At 39.7% G+C, this 17,415-nt stretch overlaps 1 protein-coding gene across 1 annotated transcript in view; it reads left to right on the forward strand.

The window, feature by feature from the left end:
• NRXN3 (neurexin 3) overlaps positions 1-17,415 on the forward strand; it is a 1,025,935-nt gene that overhangs the window by 91,240 nt on the left and 917,280 nt on the right. The window contains exons 4-5 of the mRNA XM_054826970.1: positions 4,587-4,616; positions 6,961-6,972. Of these exons, the coding sequence (XP_054682945.1) occupies positions 4,587-4,616; positions 6,961-6,972 (42 nt within the window). The remainder of the gene's footprint in view (positions 1-4,586; positions 4,617-6,960; positions 6,973-17,415) is intronic.

The following is a 17,415-nucleotide window of genomic DNA, read 5'->3' on the forward strand; positions in this document are numbered from 1 at the left end:
TAAGAGCTTTTGGGCTAATCATCTGGCAGCATCATTAAAAGGGAAATACTGAGGCAGCCCGCCTTAACAGAGCAATTCAGCAATGCACACTCACCCACGCACACGTGCACACCCCCAGAGCATGGGCCCAGTAACACGGGACAAGCTATAATTAACTAGATGAAGGAGTCCATCTTCCTTTGTTGCTGCAATCAGTTGTCACTCTCAGCTGTGTTTTGTGCTCTCCCCACTTTCTTAGGTTTCGTGGCTTTATTTTTCCATTTTAAGTACAAAGTACCCAAGTGTGGTGCTGGGGGGGTGTGGAGGGGGGAGGGACAGTGGGGGCAATGTTCAAACTGCCTCAAAGGTTTCCTTCATTTTCTCCTACACCCTGAAAATTGCCCCTAGTAAGTCCTTAAAGATGAGGACTGCTGTTTAACTACATTGCTCTTTCATATCATTGTACTCTGAAGCTACTTTTTAAAATGTCCTTCTGGCTTCACAAAAATCCAGTGTTGGCCCTCCATACTTTGTACAATTACAGCCACTTAATTTTACCTTTTTGATATAGAAAGCAGATGGTTCACAATTAAAAAAAAAAAGAAAAAAAACCAGTAGTTCTTTGAAATGTTACTTTGAGATAAAGGGAGATTAATATTAACCTTTAAGAAAATAATACTGATTTTGTAGTAGGTTAAAGAAATACCAAAACCCCTCCCAGACCTAAATAGGAAGAGTCAGTTGTGGCAGGCATAAGTCATGGCCAGAGAGCAGAGTTTATATGTCTGCCTGCCCTCAGCAATGGACATATTATTTTAATAACAAACCAATGTTCTGAAGAAGCAGGCCACTTTCTCTTCACATTACTGCTGAAAGTTTGAAGAAACTGGGGCTCCAGAGACTGAGCACAAGCAGATGCTTGTCATTATCTAAGAAACCTGTTGAGAACCTTCTTCCGAAGCCATGTGCTTGTTCTTACCGTCACTCACGTTTGAAATTCAGAAATAGCAGGTCACCAGATTTCTGACTTTGGCTATTTATTCTGAGGTTTTCCTAAACCTTTTCCAGAGCACATGCAACCCACCATTTTTGCTGGGCAGCAGTTGTGCCCAGCCAATAGATTATTACAAGAATGATTAGATTGGTTTAGAAAAAGCACACAAATCCCTTGACCACTGTGGCTCATGCAGGTTTGTGTCAACCTTTTCCCAGTTCTATGCTGTCTGGGTTTGCAACCCTGAGGCTTTAATCAGGGTTTCTTTTTGGACAAATCTAAGATTAAAAGGAAAGCATGTTTCACCTGGATTTAGGCAGAAACTCAGATTTTCTTACAGAATTCCCCTGGAATGGGATGGCTATTGGCACAAATAATGGTTGTATATGTGAATAACATGCTTTGGGGCCTGATCAGTTCATTTAGCATCCTGAGCCTGCTGAATGCTTTGCTGGCCTCTATGGTTGATGCCCAAATAGCATGATGATAGGTGTTCCCTCTGTTCTGGCAAAATCTGGTCTAGTTTGCAGGTCTTAACAATTCTCACACCTCTTGCATTCGTTTGTTGGATGCCCTATTAGTTTATTGTAGTCCAACAGCAAGTGCTACCCCATGCCATCTTGAGATGACTGACTTTTATGATTTGAAAATTGTTTTAGTGTCTTGTCATGTCTTGAAACTGATGTAAAGGTGAGACAATGATGTCAGTTCACGTTTTCCGTGTTGATTTTACTGTGACTAATTTGGGGCCTTTGTTACACATGCTGCAAATGTCACAGATTTTAGATCTCAATAGTTGAAGGTTTTGGTTGTTAATGACATTTTGTTGCAGATAAATACACTCATTTTCACTCCTACTTTAAATTGCAAGGGAGGAAAATTTTCAGATGAGAAAAGCTGATATGTTATTTCATTATTTATATTATTATTCTATCTAATAATGAATCTAGAATTCTGTTGGTGTTCTCTTTGTTAAAATAAGGATGTGTGTCAATGGACAACTTAAGAGATAATATTGGTTTTTTTGCTATATCTCCAAGTCCACCCTCCTTTTTCTTCCTGTCTTAAAAAGGAAAAAAGTAGCGGGGGTGGGGGGCATTATATTTCATTAATCTCCCTCCTTCCATTGTCCAGTTGAGACCAGAAGATCAAGAGGTACATACAATACCACAGCTGCTGTTGTATTTCAAATTTGTCAACAAGCAGAAAGAGTCAGAACATTTCTCAGGGAGACTTACTTTCACAGGCACTTGAACCAAGGCCAAAACGGGGGCCAGAATGGTGGGCACATTTGGGGGATTTGCTCGCTCCTGGACTGCGGGCAAAAGGCTCTGGGCTGCACCTGACTGATGCACCTGACAGACAGGGCACACAGCACTGGCCTTCTGGGGACAACCACAAAAAGGATGTTGACATTCCTGACATTTTGAGATTTTTTTTATAGCTCCTCTGTGGCTGGTGGAGAGAGAAAGGGTCTTCTTACAGTGTGGGTCAGGGAATGTAATGCAGGCTCTTGCTTTGAACCCTCTCTGGAGGTTTTTCTTTCTCAGTGTCCCACCTTCCCAAGTGGACAAGGTCCCTGCCATCCCCAGCAGCTGCACCTGTTGGTTCTATGCCTCTTAGCCATGGCTTTCCTTCCATGAGGTGTACAAGGGCTGAGGGCTTGGGACCCCTATCTCTGCTCTGGGTCTGATGCCCCCTCCCTGTTCGGCCAGCTTCTGCTGCATGTCATACTGCCACCTTCTTGTCTTTTCTCCTTTTTCACCATTGCTACAGGGTCTCTGTGCTTTGTAAGTCCTAATAATTATACTTTTCTCAGCTTTCGCAGTGCCTTTTACAGTGCCTTTTACAGTGACTTTCAAGTGGCCATTTGGACAGACCTAAGGTTTGCCTATCAAGAATGATGGGGTCAGTGGCCATAAATAGAGACACAAATTCAACTCACTCTGCTGGCAGAGCAAGATGATTCAGTGAAATTATATCTTGTAATTTAGACCAGAAATATGTTGTACAGTATCAAGTCTGCTATATTTATTTATAGCTAAAAAGCCTAAAAAAAATTCTAAACCTATGTTGTATTTTTGATTATTTTTCTAAATCCACAATAATCTTCAAGAACATTAAGATATTTGCATTCCTTAGACTGTACAATTATTAATCCCCTTATCTGGCTTGGAGTCCTCTGTGGGTAAACATATTCTTGGGATGATCTGGTTTTTAGATTTCTCCAGCAGATGCAAAGGAAAAACATAAAAGAGAGAGAAATAAACAAATTCAAACTCAGCATGCTGCTTGTTGAAAATTCTCATTTTAATAAATTCATTTGACCTCTCAGTCTCCATGAAATTAAAAAAGTCACAGCCCTGTTTGATTAATAAACTGACTTAAGATAGGATATGTGTGTGTGTGTGCATGCGGGTGTGTGTATGCGTGTATCAAAATCCCTGCTATACTAAATGCTGTGAGAGGAGGGAGATGTGGAGAAGGAATCAAACTAAGGGAAGAAGGTCAGGGAACCAAGTACCAAAGGGATCACTCATGACTTGAGTGGGTAGGACTCAATTTTTGTATATGTTAGTTCTGTGATGTCATGTATCACAAAATTAACTGATGGGCCACTTGATGCTTAATGGATTGGGCATGAATACAATAGTATCTAAACAATATTTGTATGAATACAGTTGTACAGTAAACATATTTGCAAATTGGGGCTAGAAATGGATTTTAATTGAAACAAACAAGGTTTACGCCAGAAAGAATTATTGGACAGACTGGACTGGAACAGCCCAAGTGACCACCGCAGCCCCATCTACAGAGCTGACAGTGACTGTCACTGCTGAGGGGAGCTGTGCTGCTTTCTGGCTTTACCTTGAATTATGAAACCAAAGAGTAGCTTTAGCTACAGAGCCATAAAGTAACACACTGCCCTCAGAAGTTGAATCTCCAGTTCTTCCCAGAAAGGAAATAGAGTAGTATTAAACATAGGTTACAGGTAATTTTTTTTAGTCCTTGCCAGGTCTGGTGTACTGGTGTCTAATTAGCAAGTGTGAGCAGTGTTGATCGACTCCTAAAAATACATGCTGAAGCCACCACATTCAGGAATGAGGATAGCTCTCTGTGTGTGTATGCATTTAGCCCAGATGTTTTGTCTGAAGCAGATGCGGTGAGATCATGGCCTCCCTTTCACTGACCACTGCAGCCTTGAATTTTAAATCTTTAGCTGAGCACAAGTTATTTCTACAGCTCTCCGGAGGAGTGAATGCTCCCTGCAGACCTCCATTGCAGATATTGGCTTTCATAGCCCATTTAGCCAGACTGGTGTGCAGTGCCTCTGGAGTCGCTCTCCAAGGGATATGATAAACCTCAAACACAGTTTGCAACTACCAACAGGTTTTTTCTACCTGTGACAGAGGCTTTCCTGCTCAGTGTGGAAAGCAGCAACTGCATATGTGTGTGCCCTGTGTGCTACACCCATACTTGGTCTAGTTCAAGTATGCGAGCTCCAATCCTGAGAGGTATTGGACTGCGACCAGTGTGCATAGGTTTTGCTGCTTCTTTTTCTGTTTTGTTCTTTTTTTCTTACTTTCTCTCTCTCTCTCTCTCTCTTTCAAAGGCCTCTCACATCTGATGATGGGTGAACAAGGTAAGTCCTTCTACTTTCTCTTTGTTTCAGTCACTGATCATGAAAGAGCTTTGTCCCTGCTGCTTTTCCGAGTTGAGCTTTGCATGACAAAAGCAACTAAGCCTACTGGGTGCCAGTCAAGCCATTGGCATTTTTTGCCTCTGTGTCCCATGAGCCATGGCTACTTGTCAGCCTGGGACTCATGAGCCCAGGAGGGAGCACGAAATGATTCCATGGACAGTAAAGAGGTATGCTTCCCCCTTCCACGCAGCCCATCAACTATTTTATCTTGCCATTTCTTTCTTGTTGTGCCAACTGTAATGACTCCCACTTCTGCCTGGTGAATGTAGACCTCAATGCTGCTCTTTATTTTTAATAGTGCAATTATTACAAAAATATGTTAATAGTTCTCTTGGCATGATCCTAACTCATTATGAATCCTGAGGAAAATTGCATATAATGGCCTGTAAGTCCTGTGCCTACCATTTGAAATATTCAAATATGCACAGATCAAAATGGTTTAGAAAAAGAACAAGGCTAACCCCAGGTTGGGCTACAGATGGGATCTAGGCCTGTATCAGAGTTCACATTTTAATATCTCAGCCTGGATTGTGTTACAGATCTATTGACTGTGACATGATCGGATCATTAGTCCCATTTTGCACTATGGGGGTGTGGAGCAAGAAGCTGGTGAGGAGAGGGGGGGTGAGGAGAGGGGTGATTCTGTTTTCCTTGGACAGTGTCAGCATCTTGCTGACATGGGTACACAGGGAGTAGTTAGCAGTACTGGTGATGCATTCTAGTCTTGTGAATGCAGGAGTGAAATGCTTGAAGACTTAACGTAAGGTTAGTGCACATGGTGCATTAGGAAGACCAGACCAACTCTTTGTCTATGGAGAAAAAAATGTGAGTTTTGACTCTAAAGCCTGATGAGGCTTTCCTAGACTAGATGCACACAATAGTGAACACGTATCTGAGGTCAGACAGTCCAAAGAGTTAATAAGATAGAACGTAGTGCCTGTGAAGGCTCAAGAGTAATTAGGTACTTGAATAAAAGAGACATAGTTTCTATGTATCTCTGTGAAATGTAGAGAGGCTTAGGATGTAATAAATTTTTATTCTGTAGTTCAAGGCAGCTGTCTGCTCTGAGGTCATGAAAGCTTAGGAAACAATCAGAAGTGAAACTCGGGGCTTGTTCTTCAGTTTCTGTACTGCTTAGCATCCCTATGTGGTGGGAAAGGTAGGAAAACAGGGCTCTCTGTGAGTGCCTGTCAAGACCATGGTATTTGGCATGTGGAGCATCTGCCTAAGCTCTGGGAAGCACTGAGCTCCTTCTCTGTCCCCACTTAGTGTTCAGCTGGGCTCATGGCTCAGAAGTTGTGCTTGGTGAAAGAGCACCCAGCAGACAGGTCCCTTCATCATGTCCCAGTTGCTCAGGATGCAGCTGAGTATGCAAGCCATTGGTAGAGAAAGGATGATGGCATGTTGGGAGTGAAGAGGACAATGAACTTTCATGGCCGCTTTCAGTCTCAATAACACTGAACATATCTTTGTAGCAGTCTGTGATTTAGCACTGAATTATATAAACAGATGCACTTGGCCATTTAAATTACAAGTTGCAACCCAGCTGGCTCATGAAGACTTGCATGACCTATTCCAGCCTGTATGATTGTCATCAGCCCTTTCTATATTCCCTTGCCTGGCAAAAAATGTGAGAACTGTTGGCTTCTGGCAACTTTAGCCACCCTTATTTATCCATGATGCATCAGGGAACAGTGGCTTCTCTTTTGTTGCCAACCAACTCACAGATATTCCCTTTTGATCAATATTTACTCTCTATAAAAATACGATGGATATATAATCTGTAAATGTATATATGTGAGTAAATATGCAATGTCAACATTATATACAAATACATTAGCTCTGGTAGGTGAAATGTGTTTAGCAAATATATTACCATAAAATTTATTTTTTTTCTCTGTCCTACTCTGTTATTTCCCTTGCTGTTATGAATTGGATGTGGAATGAGGCATATCACTGGCATGCTATTGCATGAGAGGTTTGCATTTCTCAGTAGAAAATCAAATTAAAGCCAAAGGGCTTAACCAGGCAGTTGCTGGTTGTACTGTCAGTTGTTTAAACCTTGCTTTGTGCTTTAGTTGTGGTGTGTCTCTCGTTTTTCCCTTGACATTGTGTTTTGTTGGGTTTGGCTGCTACATAAATATGCTCATTTTCTTGTTTTTGTACGTATGGCCAGTGACATAATTTTCTGGTTTTTATGCTTCCTCCTTCTCTTCTGCCTCCTCCATGATGGACACCTCTCTTGTTCCTCCTCTTAACTGGACGCACACATTCCTGTCTGTAGGTAGAAGTAAAGGTAGAGATTGCATTCTTTCTAAGACTTCATTGCTTGTAAAATGTCTGTTTGTCAATGGACAAATTGTATTTTTATGAATGTGGTTCATATTGGAACTTAATGCCTTTACTTTTAAAAGTCTCGTAACCATCTTTTGGTTTGTATTGAATTATAGAGGAAATATTGATTAAGATGAATGCTTTGAGGCCTTCTTAATAGATGTTATTTTCTCCCTGTTCACACTAAGTATGGGCTGTGCAGTGTCAGGCAGTCTGTAGCTGGTGACACTGGGTTGCAAAGGGATCATCAGTTCAGTTGAAGACAGAGCCAGAGGCCAGTGAGCTGGTACTGCCAGCTCTCTTGCACGAGTGATGCCACTGCTGGGAATTTTGGCACTGGTGTGGGTGGAAACAGGACCTGGGCTTGTCCAGTACCCTTCAATGATGGAGGTCTTTTGAGCTGTCATTTATCCCCCCAGCTCTGCTTCCCATCCTTTCTGTTAGTGAAAAGGTGTTTTTCAAAGGGAAATCAAGTTGCAAAAACCTGCAGTGGAAACAGAAGTGATCAGGACTTCTTAACAGAGAGGTCCATTTCCTTTGCAGCTCAATACAGCACAGGGCATGTAAGGCTGCTCTGGGGCTCCAGCTTGCTCTTCAGCAGTTCACACCTATCTTTAGCATGCAGAGGGCAGTCATCCATCCCTAATCAAAACTGTCAAAAAGGCAAAATGCTGGAAATCTGCTGTGGGTCTCCAGCTGGACTGGAGGGAAATGTGAAGATTAATTGATAAATTATAAGCATTGCTTGAGGAAAATCCATTTCTTTGTCCTACTTTACAATGAAATCAAGAGATTAAAAGTCTTTATTATGTTGAGGCTTACTCCTTTTCAACGAATACACTGCTGAAGAATCTGATCTGTTGATCAGCATGATGTGAAAACATTGGAGGATATCGGGTGTCTCCATGCCAGTAAGACATTGGGGGATTAAATGACTAAATGTACTGCTATGAATTTGGGAGCGTATGAGAGCTCAGAGGATTTGTTCATAATAACTTTCCTTTGCGGCACAATCAGCCTCTGCCCAGTGATCAGTCCTCCTGTAATACCTGAATTCTGGGGAGCACAATGGCATATTAAACACTTTCTCTTTGTATGATTCCTCTTTCTGATACCCTGCCTTCTTCTGTCAAGTTTGTATTGTTGGATGCTCTGTGATGGGGTGCATCATGTAATTGATATTATTTGTTCAGTTTTGAGGTTGAAAAATATTCCAATAATTAATTTCATAGCTTTTCTATTCTATCCAGAGTTGGGTGGTGGTGGATAATACATAAGCTATACTCTGAGCTATCTTCTTAGCAAGAGGTGAACATCAGAACATAATAACCACATATATATACACCGTAAAAAATGTGAGAACCTAAAGCTCTAAACATAGCATACAAAATGTAACTGTGCCTCAACACAACTGCCAATAATTGAGTTAGCTGATGTATGGCTTAGTGTGATTTAAGGGTCAGTGAGATCAGGGTGAATCTTGTGTAACGTGATGTCAGGTCATGTTGCTCCCTTCTTTTCTCGGGTGGCGTTTGTGCTGCAGGCCAGTCTGTGCAGGACTAAATTGAAAGTCTTTTCCAAAGCAAAATTCCCGGTTGAGCCTATTGGAATGAGGATTATAATACATAGTCCACAATTAATTCATATGCACTGAAACTTAATTTATTGTGTCATTGAGTGAAAATATTGTTTCACTTCCTAGCTACATGTAGTTTTTAGGTCTAGTTATAGCAAGTGACTTCATCAGAGAACCATCACTCTGTATGAAAAATGGTATTACCTTCAGAGGGCTCAAGTGGTGTAATTTTGAACCCACACATGGCCTTCAGCTCACAGAGAAGGTGGTACCAGATGCCTTAGTGATTGTACCTGGAAGGTTCATATTTTTTGGCATTCTTGTAGTTTTTAGTAAAAACTGGCAGCCACTCTGTCTCATGCCACGTATGTAGCCGAAGGATATGATCTATTTGATTTCATAAAACCTCTTCACAATGTATAGCAGTCTGTGACCTTGCATTCATCATTTGAAACAAGTCTTTCATTAGTTGCTTCCACTGTAGACTTCTTCTGCATCTATCCTTTTCTAAAAGTTCAGGAGATTTATTTTTTTTTTTTTTTATAAGTTCCTGGAAAGCTGAAGAAGATGAAGTGTAAGTGTTCTGGGGTAATGGCTGATGCAGTTGAAATACAGGAAAGCACCTGGGTACCACTTGCATTTTAACCTGAACTGAGTATATATGCATTGTTTGTGGTTTTATTAGGTGTATGGAACTGGTCACAGAGATGAGGTAAATGTATGATGAGCAGGGAGGACTTTTATGGAGGTTGGCATGAATTGCTGAATACGACTTCTCTTCTGGAGAGGAATTGACAATTAAGGAACAATTATATTGAGTTTATTTCCCTAACACTCCCCCCCAAGTAAATGATACCAAAGGAGATCATAAATACCCGACTCTAATTTGCTATTGAACTGGAGTTAACGCACAGTCATATTCTTCCATATCATTTGTTCTCTTGACAGCCTTTGTTAAGGAAATGATAATTTGTCTTTTTGCTACCTTTCACCATTCTTTTATATATGTAGTGGGTTTTGTTTTATCATCATTCTTGATTTGGATCTGGTTTCTATTGAGGGTCGTGCCTCCAGAGGAAATTGGCTGTATTTCTCATGGGACCCTGCAATTTTTGGTGAATGAAGTCCTGTGTCTTCTTGAAGGCAATAGCAAAATTCACATGGAATTTAGTGGTCCAAAATTCAGCCAAAGAACTGAAAAGTCCCAAATGTCCCCTCTGACACAAAGAATGACAGTGAGGTGTGGCTGGTTTCTGGGTGTGCACAGGACACCTCCATAGCGCCCGTGGAGTCTGCAGCCTGCTGCTTCTCCTCTAAGGCACTGAGCTCCTTCCCTCCATCAGTAGCTGTGCTTGGGATGAAAAACTGCATAGCTGCACACTCATTTTCAACATGAAGCAGGTTTTTTCTCCATTCTCAGAGAGAAATGAAAGAGTACTCACATATTTCATGGGTGGGACATTTTTTAATGCATGTTGTGTAGACCAAAAGCTACTGGCAAATTCCCCGTGTAGTTCTCAGCATTGCAAGATCAGATTATCTCCCTTGGTCCTAACTGCCCTTAACCCAAGTAGGTCTTTTAAGTCTTGTAATGTTCAGCATTGCTCTCAGTGAGCAGTGTGAGGTTGTTATTTCTTTCAATTGTTCAATATTATTGACCAGGAGGTAATGGCACAGAAAAAACAAAATAGCTTTTGTGGACTTGGATAGAAGGAAATGACTGGACCTTACTAATCTGGAAAATAATTTCGAGGAGTTCTTCGCCAGTAATACCGTTAGGATTTCAGAGCAATGTGAAGAAGTCCATCTGAGTGGCCAAGAGTTTATGCAAATGTTGAAGTGAAACATCAGTAACAAATTAAATCATTTGTGCTCTATAAATATCTAATTATACAAGGGGAAAAACAGCACTACATTCATCTTGCCAGCCTTGGCAGTGGTTTTTAAGCTCTGCTTTGCCCTGTAAAATATCTTAATATTTGGGTTTTAAATGTGAATATTTTGGGGTTTGTTTCTACACTTACAGTCCTTTCCTTAATACTTTAAAAATATGTGTGGTACTGGGTTTATTTTCCTTTTGGTGGGAAAAAAATCCTGCATGATTATAAAGATAGTGGCTTTCAGTTTTAACTTTCCTCTTAATGACTGTTTTAAAAAGAAAACATTTTATTTTATGGTTAGCAAATACTCAATCTGTAAAACATCTTTGATAGAATCAAGGCCCCTTGAATGTAGGTGTCATTCTGGGATCTTTTTTTGTAAGCAAATTTTTGCTACTGGTTTCATGTTTTATTTAGGGAAGAAACAAATATTTTAATGTAATTCTTGTAAGTCTAATTAGAGATGATTGATAGCTGATGAATTTCGAATGTAAGATATTGGGGGACATTTCTGCAAGGCATTCATCCTATTTCTTTATATTCCAGAGGTGAGGACATTTTCTGAATTTGTGTGAAGGAAGTCCCTTAAATGTTGAATATCACACTAATGCAAACGAATAGATGTCTTATAAACATTCTTTTTACACCTCTTCGTAATATATTTATGAAGGCAGACAAATGAGACATTAAATAGGACGTTTATGGTAAATTATTTTTTGTTTGTGCATACAAGCATGTGTGTTTACAAATAATGTGTATGCATAAAATATTTAATAATGTGTTAAGTATTTTGTAGATTATAGGTTATTTATTTTTTCTTACATGCTTTCTTTCTGCCTTATTTTAAAACTGTGGCTCTCTAACGTGTGAATAAACAGCTGATTCTTCATTGGCTTTAATTTTTATTAAGAAGAATGATTCCTGTGAGAGTTAAAGGCATTGTGGTCGTGTTGTGTGTAAACAGGAGCTAAAATATTGTCTTCTTACGCTGTATTGTAGTCTTCTGTTTTCGATGAGGCTCAGGTTTCACTCTGCCCAAAGAGAATATTTAATTGATATAATTGAAAGGCTTTTTTTCTTCCTCTATTTTCTTCATTTGAGGCATTCAGTGGTGTGTAGAGATGCAGAGGTAGCAAAACAGGCCATATGCTTTGTAAAAGGCAGACTAATAGCACTTTTGATGGACGTCTGATTTTTAAAGTGCTGTATCTTTCATTAAAATTTACATGTAAAGTAAGGGCAAGCACAGTGACATGAAAGCTAATGCAAGTTGCACATCTTGACATAATAACAATCACAAGAAACTGGAGATCCCAGATGGCAGCTTGGCCTTTGCCATCCTTTTAATAAGCTACTAACTGCTAATTATTGCACTCTTATGGGCGAGTTAATTTACTGTTGACTCTTAAAGAGACATTGTGCCTTTTCCTGGCATTTAGATTTTTCAGTTTAGATTTGAGAGTGTTTTTTTCCCCTGCAGATTGAATCCTTCCAATGGACAGTAACAAAGAGGCAAAGTAGCAGAGAGGGAAATGGAACATAATAAGCAATGTTTTCTTTGATAATAGCAGAATATAGGCTTGTGCGTTTTTCTAGGGCATGAGTTTAGAGCTGAAAGGAACACCAGCATGTATATTAGATCCAGGATTTATGTTTCGTATTTAAAGGAAAGCCCTTACTGCAGAGTTCATATTATCATTAAAAATAAACAGAATGTATTTCCCTTAAATAATTGAAGCTTGAGATTCTGAAAATGAGATAAACTAGAAATAGAAAATCAAAATTACAGGCTCATTTCTGTTGCCAGAGATGATTTGAGGGCAAAATTTTAACTCACAATTCTGAAAGCTAAAACGTCCACTGTATTTTTGGAAAAATTCTTCATTTAATGTTACTTACCTGGTTGTCATAATACAGGGAAGAAGCGTTATCTGTAAAACGTACAATTTTTCCAAGTGATCTTGTTCTTCCAGTTGAAAGGGACATTTGGTAATGAGACCAGTCAGGGAAAAGTTTTGATCTAAGAACCTATTTAGGAATGAAGGAACAGCTGCAGTTTAAATGGACTCTAATTCTCACAGTTAATGCTGTTTTGTGAATGCATGATTCTCTGTGATAACATTTGGGAGGAGTGATGGTGGGTAATAGCTTATTTCCTGGGCTTTATGGTAATGCAGCAAAGTGGTGATAATGCCATCAGGAACTGAAATAGACCCCTGTCACACACATCAGACAGCCCCGCAAAAATAGGAAACCCAGTGAAAGAGGGGAGTTTCCTGTTTTAAGGCTCATTGTGGTGTTTTGTGGACTGGAGTGATAACATTATGGTATAGAACAGTTTAGAAAATATGTGCTGTGTAAGCTGGATCTTATGCATTAAGAGTAAGCGCTTAGAAACAGCAGCCTTATTTGCAGTGCTTTACCAGATAGTAAATATTTTGACTAGAGATTAGTGGATAACACGCCATACAAATGGTTGTAAAACTATTACTGTGAAGAAGGTCATGCTTTCTCAAATCGTCTGATATAACTCACCCAGTCTCGTCTGTGTCAGTTATTAAGTCATGCCTAATGGTGTGTGATTTCCCCCACATCAGTATTCTGGTTTTCGATCCTGATTTTGGCAGTGCACCATGCTAATTGCTGATCTTCCTGGGACATTCACCACCTTTCATTTATTTGGCCATACTCACCTCTTTCGTGGAGCTAGAGCTCCTTCTCATGCTGGCTTTCATTTCCACATTTGTTTCAAGAGCCTTGATAGTTCTGAGTGCACACATCCAAATAGAGATCAGTACTGATAGGCTATGAAATAAGGGAAGATAATACAAAATACCGTTACAGAGAGCAAGGAGTCAGGTGTGAATCCAGCACTCTCAGGCTGTAGGGTATTCATTTGGTTTTGAAGCCTTTTTGTTTTGAAATTTATGTTACAGATGACTTGTCCTGCAAGTTGCTGTGCTTAAGGCACTGTGTTCCCTAAACAGCCAGTGAAGCCCATAGAAATTAAAAGTGTTTTGCACCTGGGAATGTGTTGTGTACCTGTAAGGGTAAAGTTCCCAAATTCTGTTTTAGCATAATTTTCTGTGAGATGTTGATCTCATACTAGATATGCTTTGCATACCAAGAGGTTTGATGTAATGGTATTAAGAGCCATATTCTTCACTGCACTGCCAGGATTTTATTGTGGTGTGACTGATATCGAAGCAGAGGAAATGGACTGATGTAAAAGCAATAGTGCAGGGAAGAATCTGGCTCTGAGGCTGTTCCAGCACTAACCTGAGGGATTCTGGTTCATACTCACTAAATGGTGGCCTGAGTTCTTCTCTTGTTAAAGTAAAAGACTGCAAAGCATTTAACAGAAATGGTCCTTTACCAGCACTGCTTTGTGGGGAAAGGCTTTAAACAGAACTGGTACTTTGAGAATTTGTGTACACAGTTGTCACCATTAAAAAAGTCAGTAGCATTTGCCAAGCAGTACCACACCGTGGTGCCTGAGATATCGCTTTCTCTCCTACAGTAGAGCAAGAAGAATGTATATAGTATATGTAGGTAAGTGTTTATGATTTGATTCTGTCAATTGCATGCATTTTAATCGAGCTTTTCTCTCAATTCACAGTTTGATTGGGGAACTGCTTATGGGTCAGATTATATCTAAAGCAAAACACGGTTCCTTTTAATTGACCAAATTCTTTTTACTGAAGACTCTAAAAAAACATTTCAGTATTTGTTCTAAAATCATATGGCTCTGTGATTGTTAGTAGTGGTGATAAAAATGTGTAATCTGAATGTTAAAATAATTGTATTTTAAAAGGAGCTGTGGTCTTATTAGGTATGGTGGAATTGTATTAAGCCAGCGTTATAAAGCACACACCTTTATTCCCCCTAATTACTGGTATATTAATAATGACCAGGTTGATGATGAATGTGCCGATCACCAGCTGGGATCCGACAATTACATTTGATTATGTAAAGAGTTAGTTGCTATAAGCCTTGAAATATTAAAACTTGGCTAGAATAAATATCACTGAAGAACCTTTGTCTTTTACATGTGTATTCAGCTGCCAGTTCTCTGAGCAATTCTTGGTTCACCCGGTAATGTTGGGAATCAAACTGTGAACAGTTATTTTCCAGCCCTGTGAATGTTGATAAAAGGATCTTGCATAGCTGTTGGCTTGTCCTGTGAGGGGAGAGCACATTGCTGCATCGCAGCACAGGGATTACAGGCTCTCGCTTAGCTCTGCATTAAAGATGTTGCAAGCTTTTATAAAACCCAGAGCAGCACCTAGCATCACCGTGCATTTGCATTTCCCAGCTCTGAAGAAGGGCACACACGTTTCAGGCACCAGTGCCTTGCAGGACTGGCCAGCTCCATCATCCAAATAATACATTTATCTGACCATTTTCAACTACACATATTTATTTTGGATAGTCTTACTCTGCAGACAGTCTCAATGAAGTCTGTAGGCATGTGGGGCAAGCTGCTCTCTACATCTGTTTTTTATCCCTCAGTTTAGCGAATTATTTTTTTCCCCAGAATTTGTTCAGTTCCTAAATATCCATTGATTTATCTTTCCTCTGTTGCTAAATTGCTGAAAAGACGCATAACTTTTGTTATTTGTCTCCAGGAATACTGTCATAAAGAACACTTTCTGGCATTGATCATCTGCAGTTTGAACAGAATATAATTTTTGCCACAATGTGACAGACCATTTATGACAGACTGTGGAAAGATTCTTTTCCTAAAGTTGGAAAAATCAGAATGTACAGGTTGTAAGGCTCTCTTTAAAAATGACTTGCTGTACTTAAGTTACTCAATTCCAGGCTTAGCATTTCAATTTCTCAGTCAATTTTATATTACTAGATATGATACTAGAGACATAATTAGTAATTTTTCTTTGCTACATTCTTGTGTTTTATTTGTTCTACCTATTGAACTCCATCTTTAAAACAGATGTATTTGAAGAGAAATCTGTGGACACTTTATTTCCTGCTGTGCTGCACTGTATGTCCATAATGGAATGAATGTATTATGTGGTGGATGCGCTTATTGTATTGTCAGCCAGAAGTATGACTTTTTTCTGTTAGTGCCAGTTCCTTTCGACTTCCCAAATACTGATTTTTTTTTTCTTTTTCTTTGGTGGGGGAGGAAGAAAAGAGTGGAGAGAGAATGTCTGACATTCTTTCTTTTTGTCTCCCAAGGTACCTCTATTTAAACCAGTGTAGTTTTCTTACTAATTTTCTCCTTCAGGTGTTTGCTATCAATCTGCTGGGTTAAACTTTGTGCTATTCCATCAGGCAAGTTTGGTAAATGTTGATCAGTGCATGAAATCAGTTCTTAAATGGTTGCAAAATTGCCTTCCTTCAGACTGTTGTGATCACAAGGGCTTTCAAGTGTCAAAGTCATTTAGAGAACTAGATAGATAAAATGCATGAGCACTAAGCTTTTTCCAGGATAGAATAAATAAATGTGTTTTCTACTGTGTGCTCTGCCTTTGATAGTGATTTGTTAAAAGGGAAAAAAAGAAAGGCAATGATATTAAATATTTACAAGAGTGATTTAGTTGTGTAATCTTGTGCTATGCATCCCTGTTTAATAGTGAAATCAGCTACTGCTGAAGTAAATGCCATTAAACTGGTAGTGCTGTGAAGGTCACTGCCTATACAATGTCAAAGCAATTTATAGAGAATAATGATTTTTGTCAGCTTTCCAATGTACCAACCTCCCTCCTTTTTGTCTCCTTTTCCAAAAATAACCGAAAAGAAATTTATTTCAGGAATCACTTTCTGTCTGACTCTTGTCCCATCTGACTGATTTGGGAGCTTGAAACCTCTTTACAAGTTTTCCTATTGATATGCTCAGTGGATAGACACTGATTCCCTTCTTTCCGGCCTTGAGCTCGTTACAGCTCTATTTGCTGGGATTTCCAGTTGGCCGTTTCTCAGCAGTTCATTTTAAGAGATGCTGAATTATGACCTCCACTCTTACGAGCAGTTGCTTTCCCCCTCTGTGCTATTTCCAGCTCTGTCTGTCTGTGATTCTCCTGAAAAATACTTTTTTGTGTGCTGATTGTTTGTCATCAGCAGTGTGCATGTAGTATGTTGACATCCTACCAACCTCCTGTCCTGATAAGTGTCTTATAAATGCTTGGAGTACATTCCTAAATAGTGCCATGGTTAATGGAGAGGCCTCAGAAGTGAGAGGTGTGTTCTTCGTTTCGCGGCTGGCTTTCCCTGTGAATTGTCGGGGCCTTTGTGCCTCTGCGGCAGTGGAGTGGGGACAAAAGCCCTTCACCACTGCACAAGGAGGCTGCTGCATTGACGCTTACAGAGTGTCCTGAAAACAATACACAATGAGTACAAAGCATTATCATTCAGCTTCACATCCGTCCAGTAAGAAGGTTAATTATTTGTTTTCCTTGTTTTACAGTTGAATAAGCAGAAGCACAGAGAGATGGAGAGGGCTGGAGCAGAGCAGGCAATAAATGCCAGAGTTCTCTTGTCCATTCCTGTTTCTGTAAGCACCAGTGCAATCTGTCTTATAAACCACCACATAGCCTGCTAGTTCTACCAAGGACTTTCCCAATTAGATTCCACTTGCTCAAACAATTCTCTAAGAAGATTAAAACTGTATTTATCTATTGATAAACATGTACATGACCGTAGAAATAGCAATCATATTTTACAAAGGGAACAACACATACTCTCTGTGACAAAAATCTACAGAATGAAAAAACCCATAATGCAGAGGTGCCCTAAGTGTACTGTGTAAGGAGTTTGCTGGGTATATAAGCACACAGAGACAATGTGGATTTCTTCTTGAAGGCATGAATTTTAAGGACAAGTGGAAAATAAAGAGGGTACTTAAACAGTTGAGGAGTGGAAATGTTTTTTTCAGTTATGAGGAAGAAGAATGGATGTGGATCAACATCAGCTGTGGAAAGAGGGG

Source organism: Grus americana, chromosome 5 (genome assembly GCF_028858705.1).
Source record: "Grus americana isolate bGruAme1 chromosome 5, bGruAme1.mat, whole genome shotgun sequence".
NCBI classification, from domain to species: Eukaryota; Metazoa; Chordata; class Aves; order Gruiformes; family Gruidae; genus Grus; species Grus americana.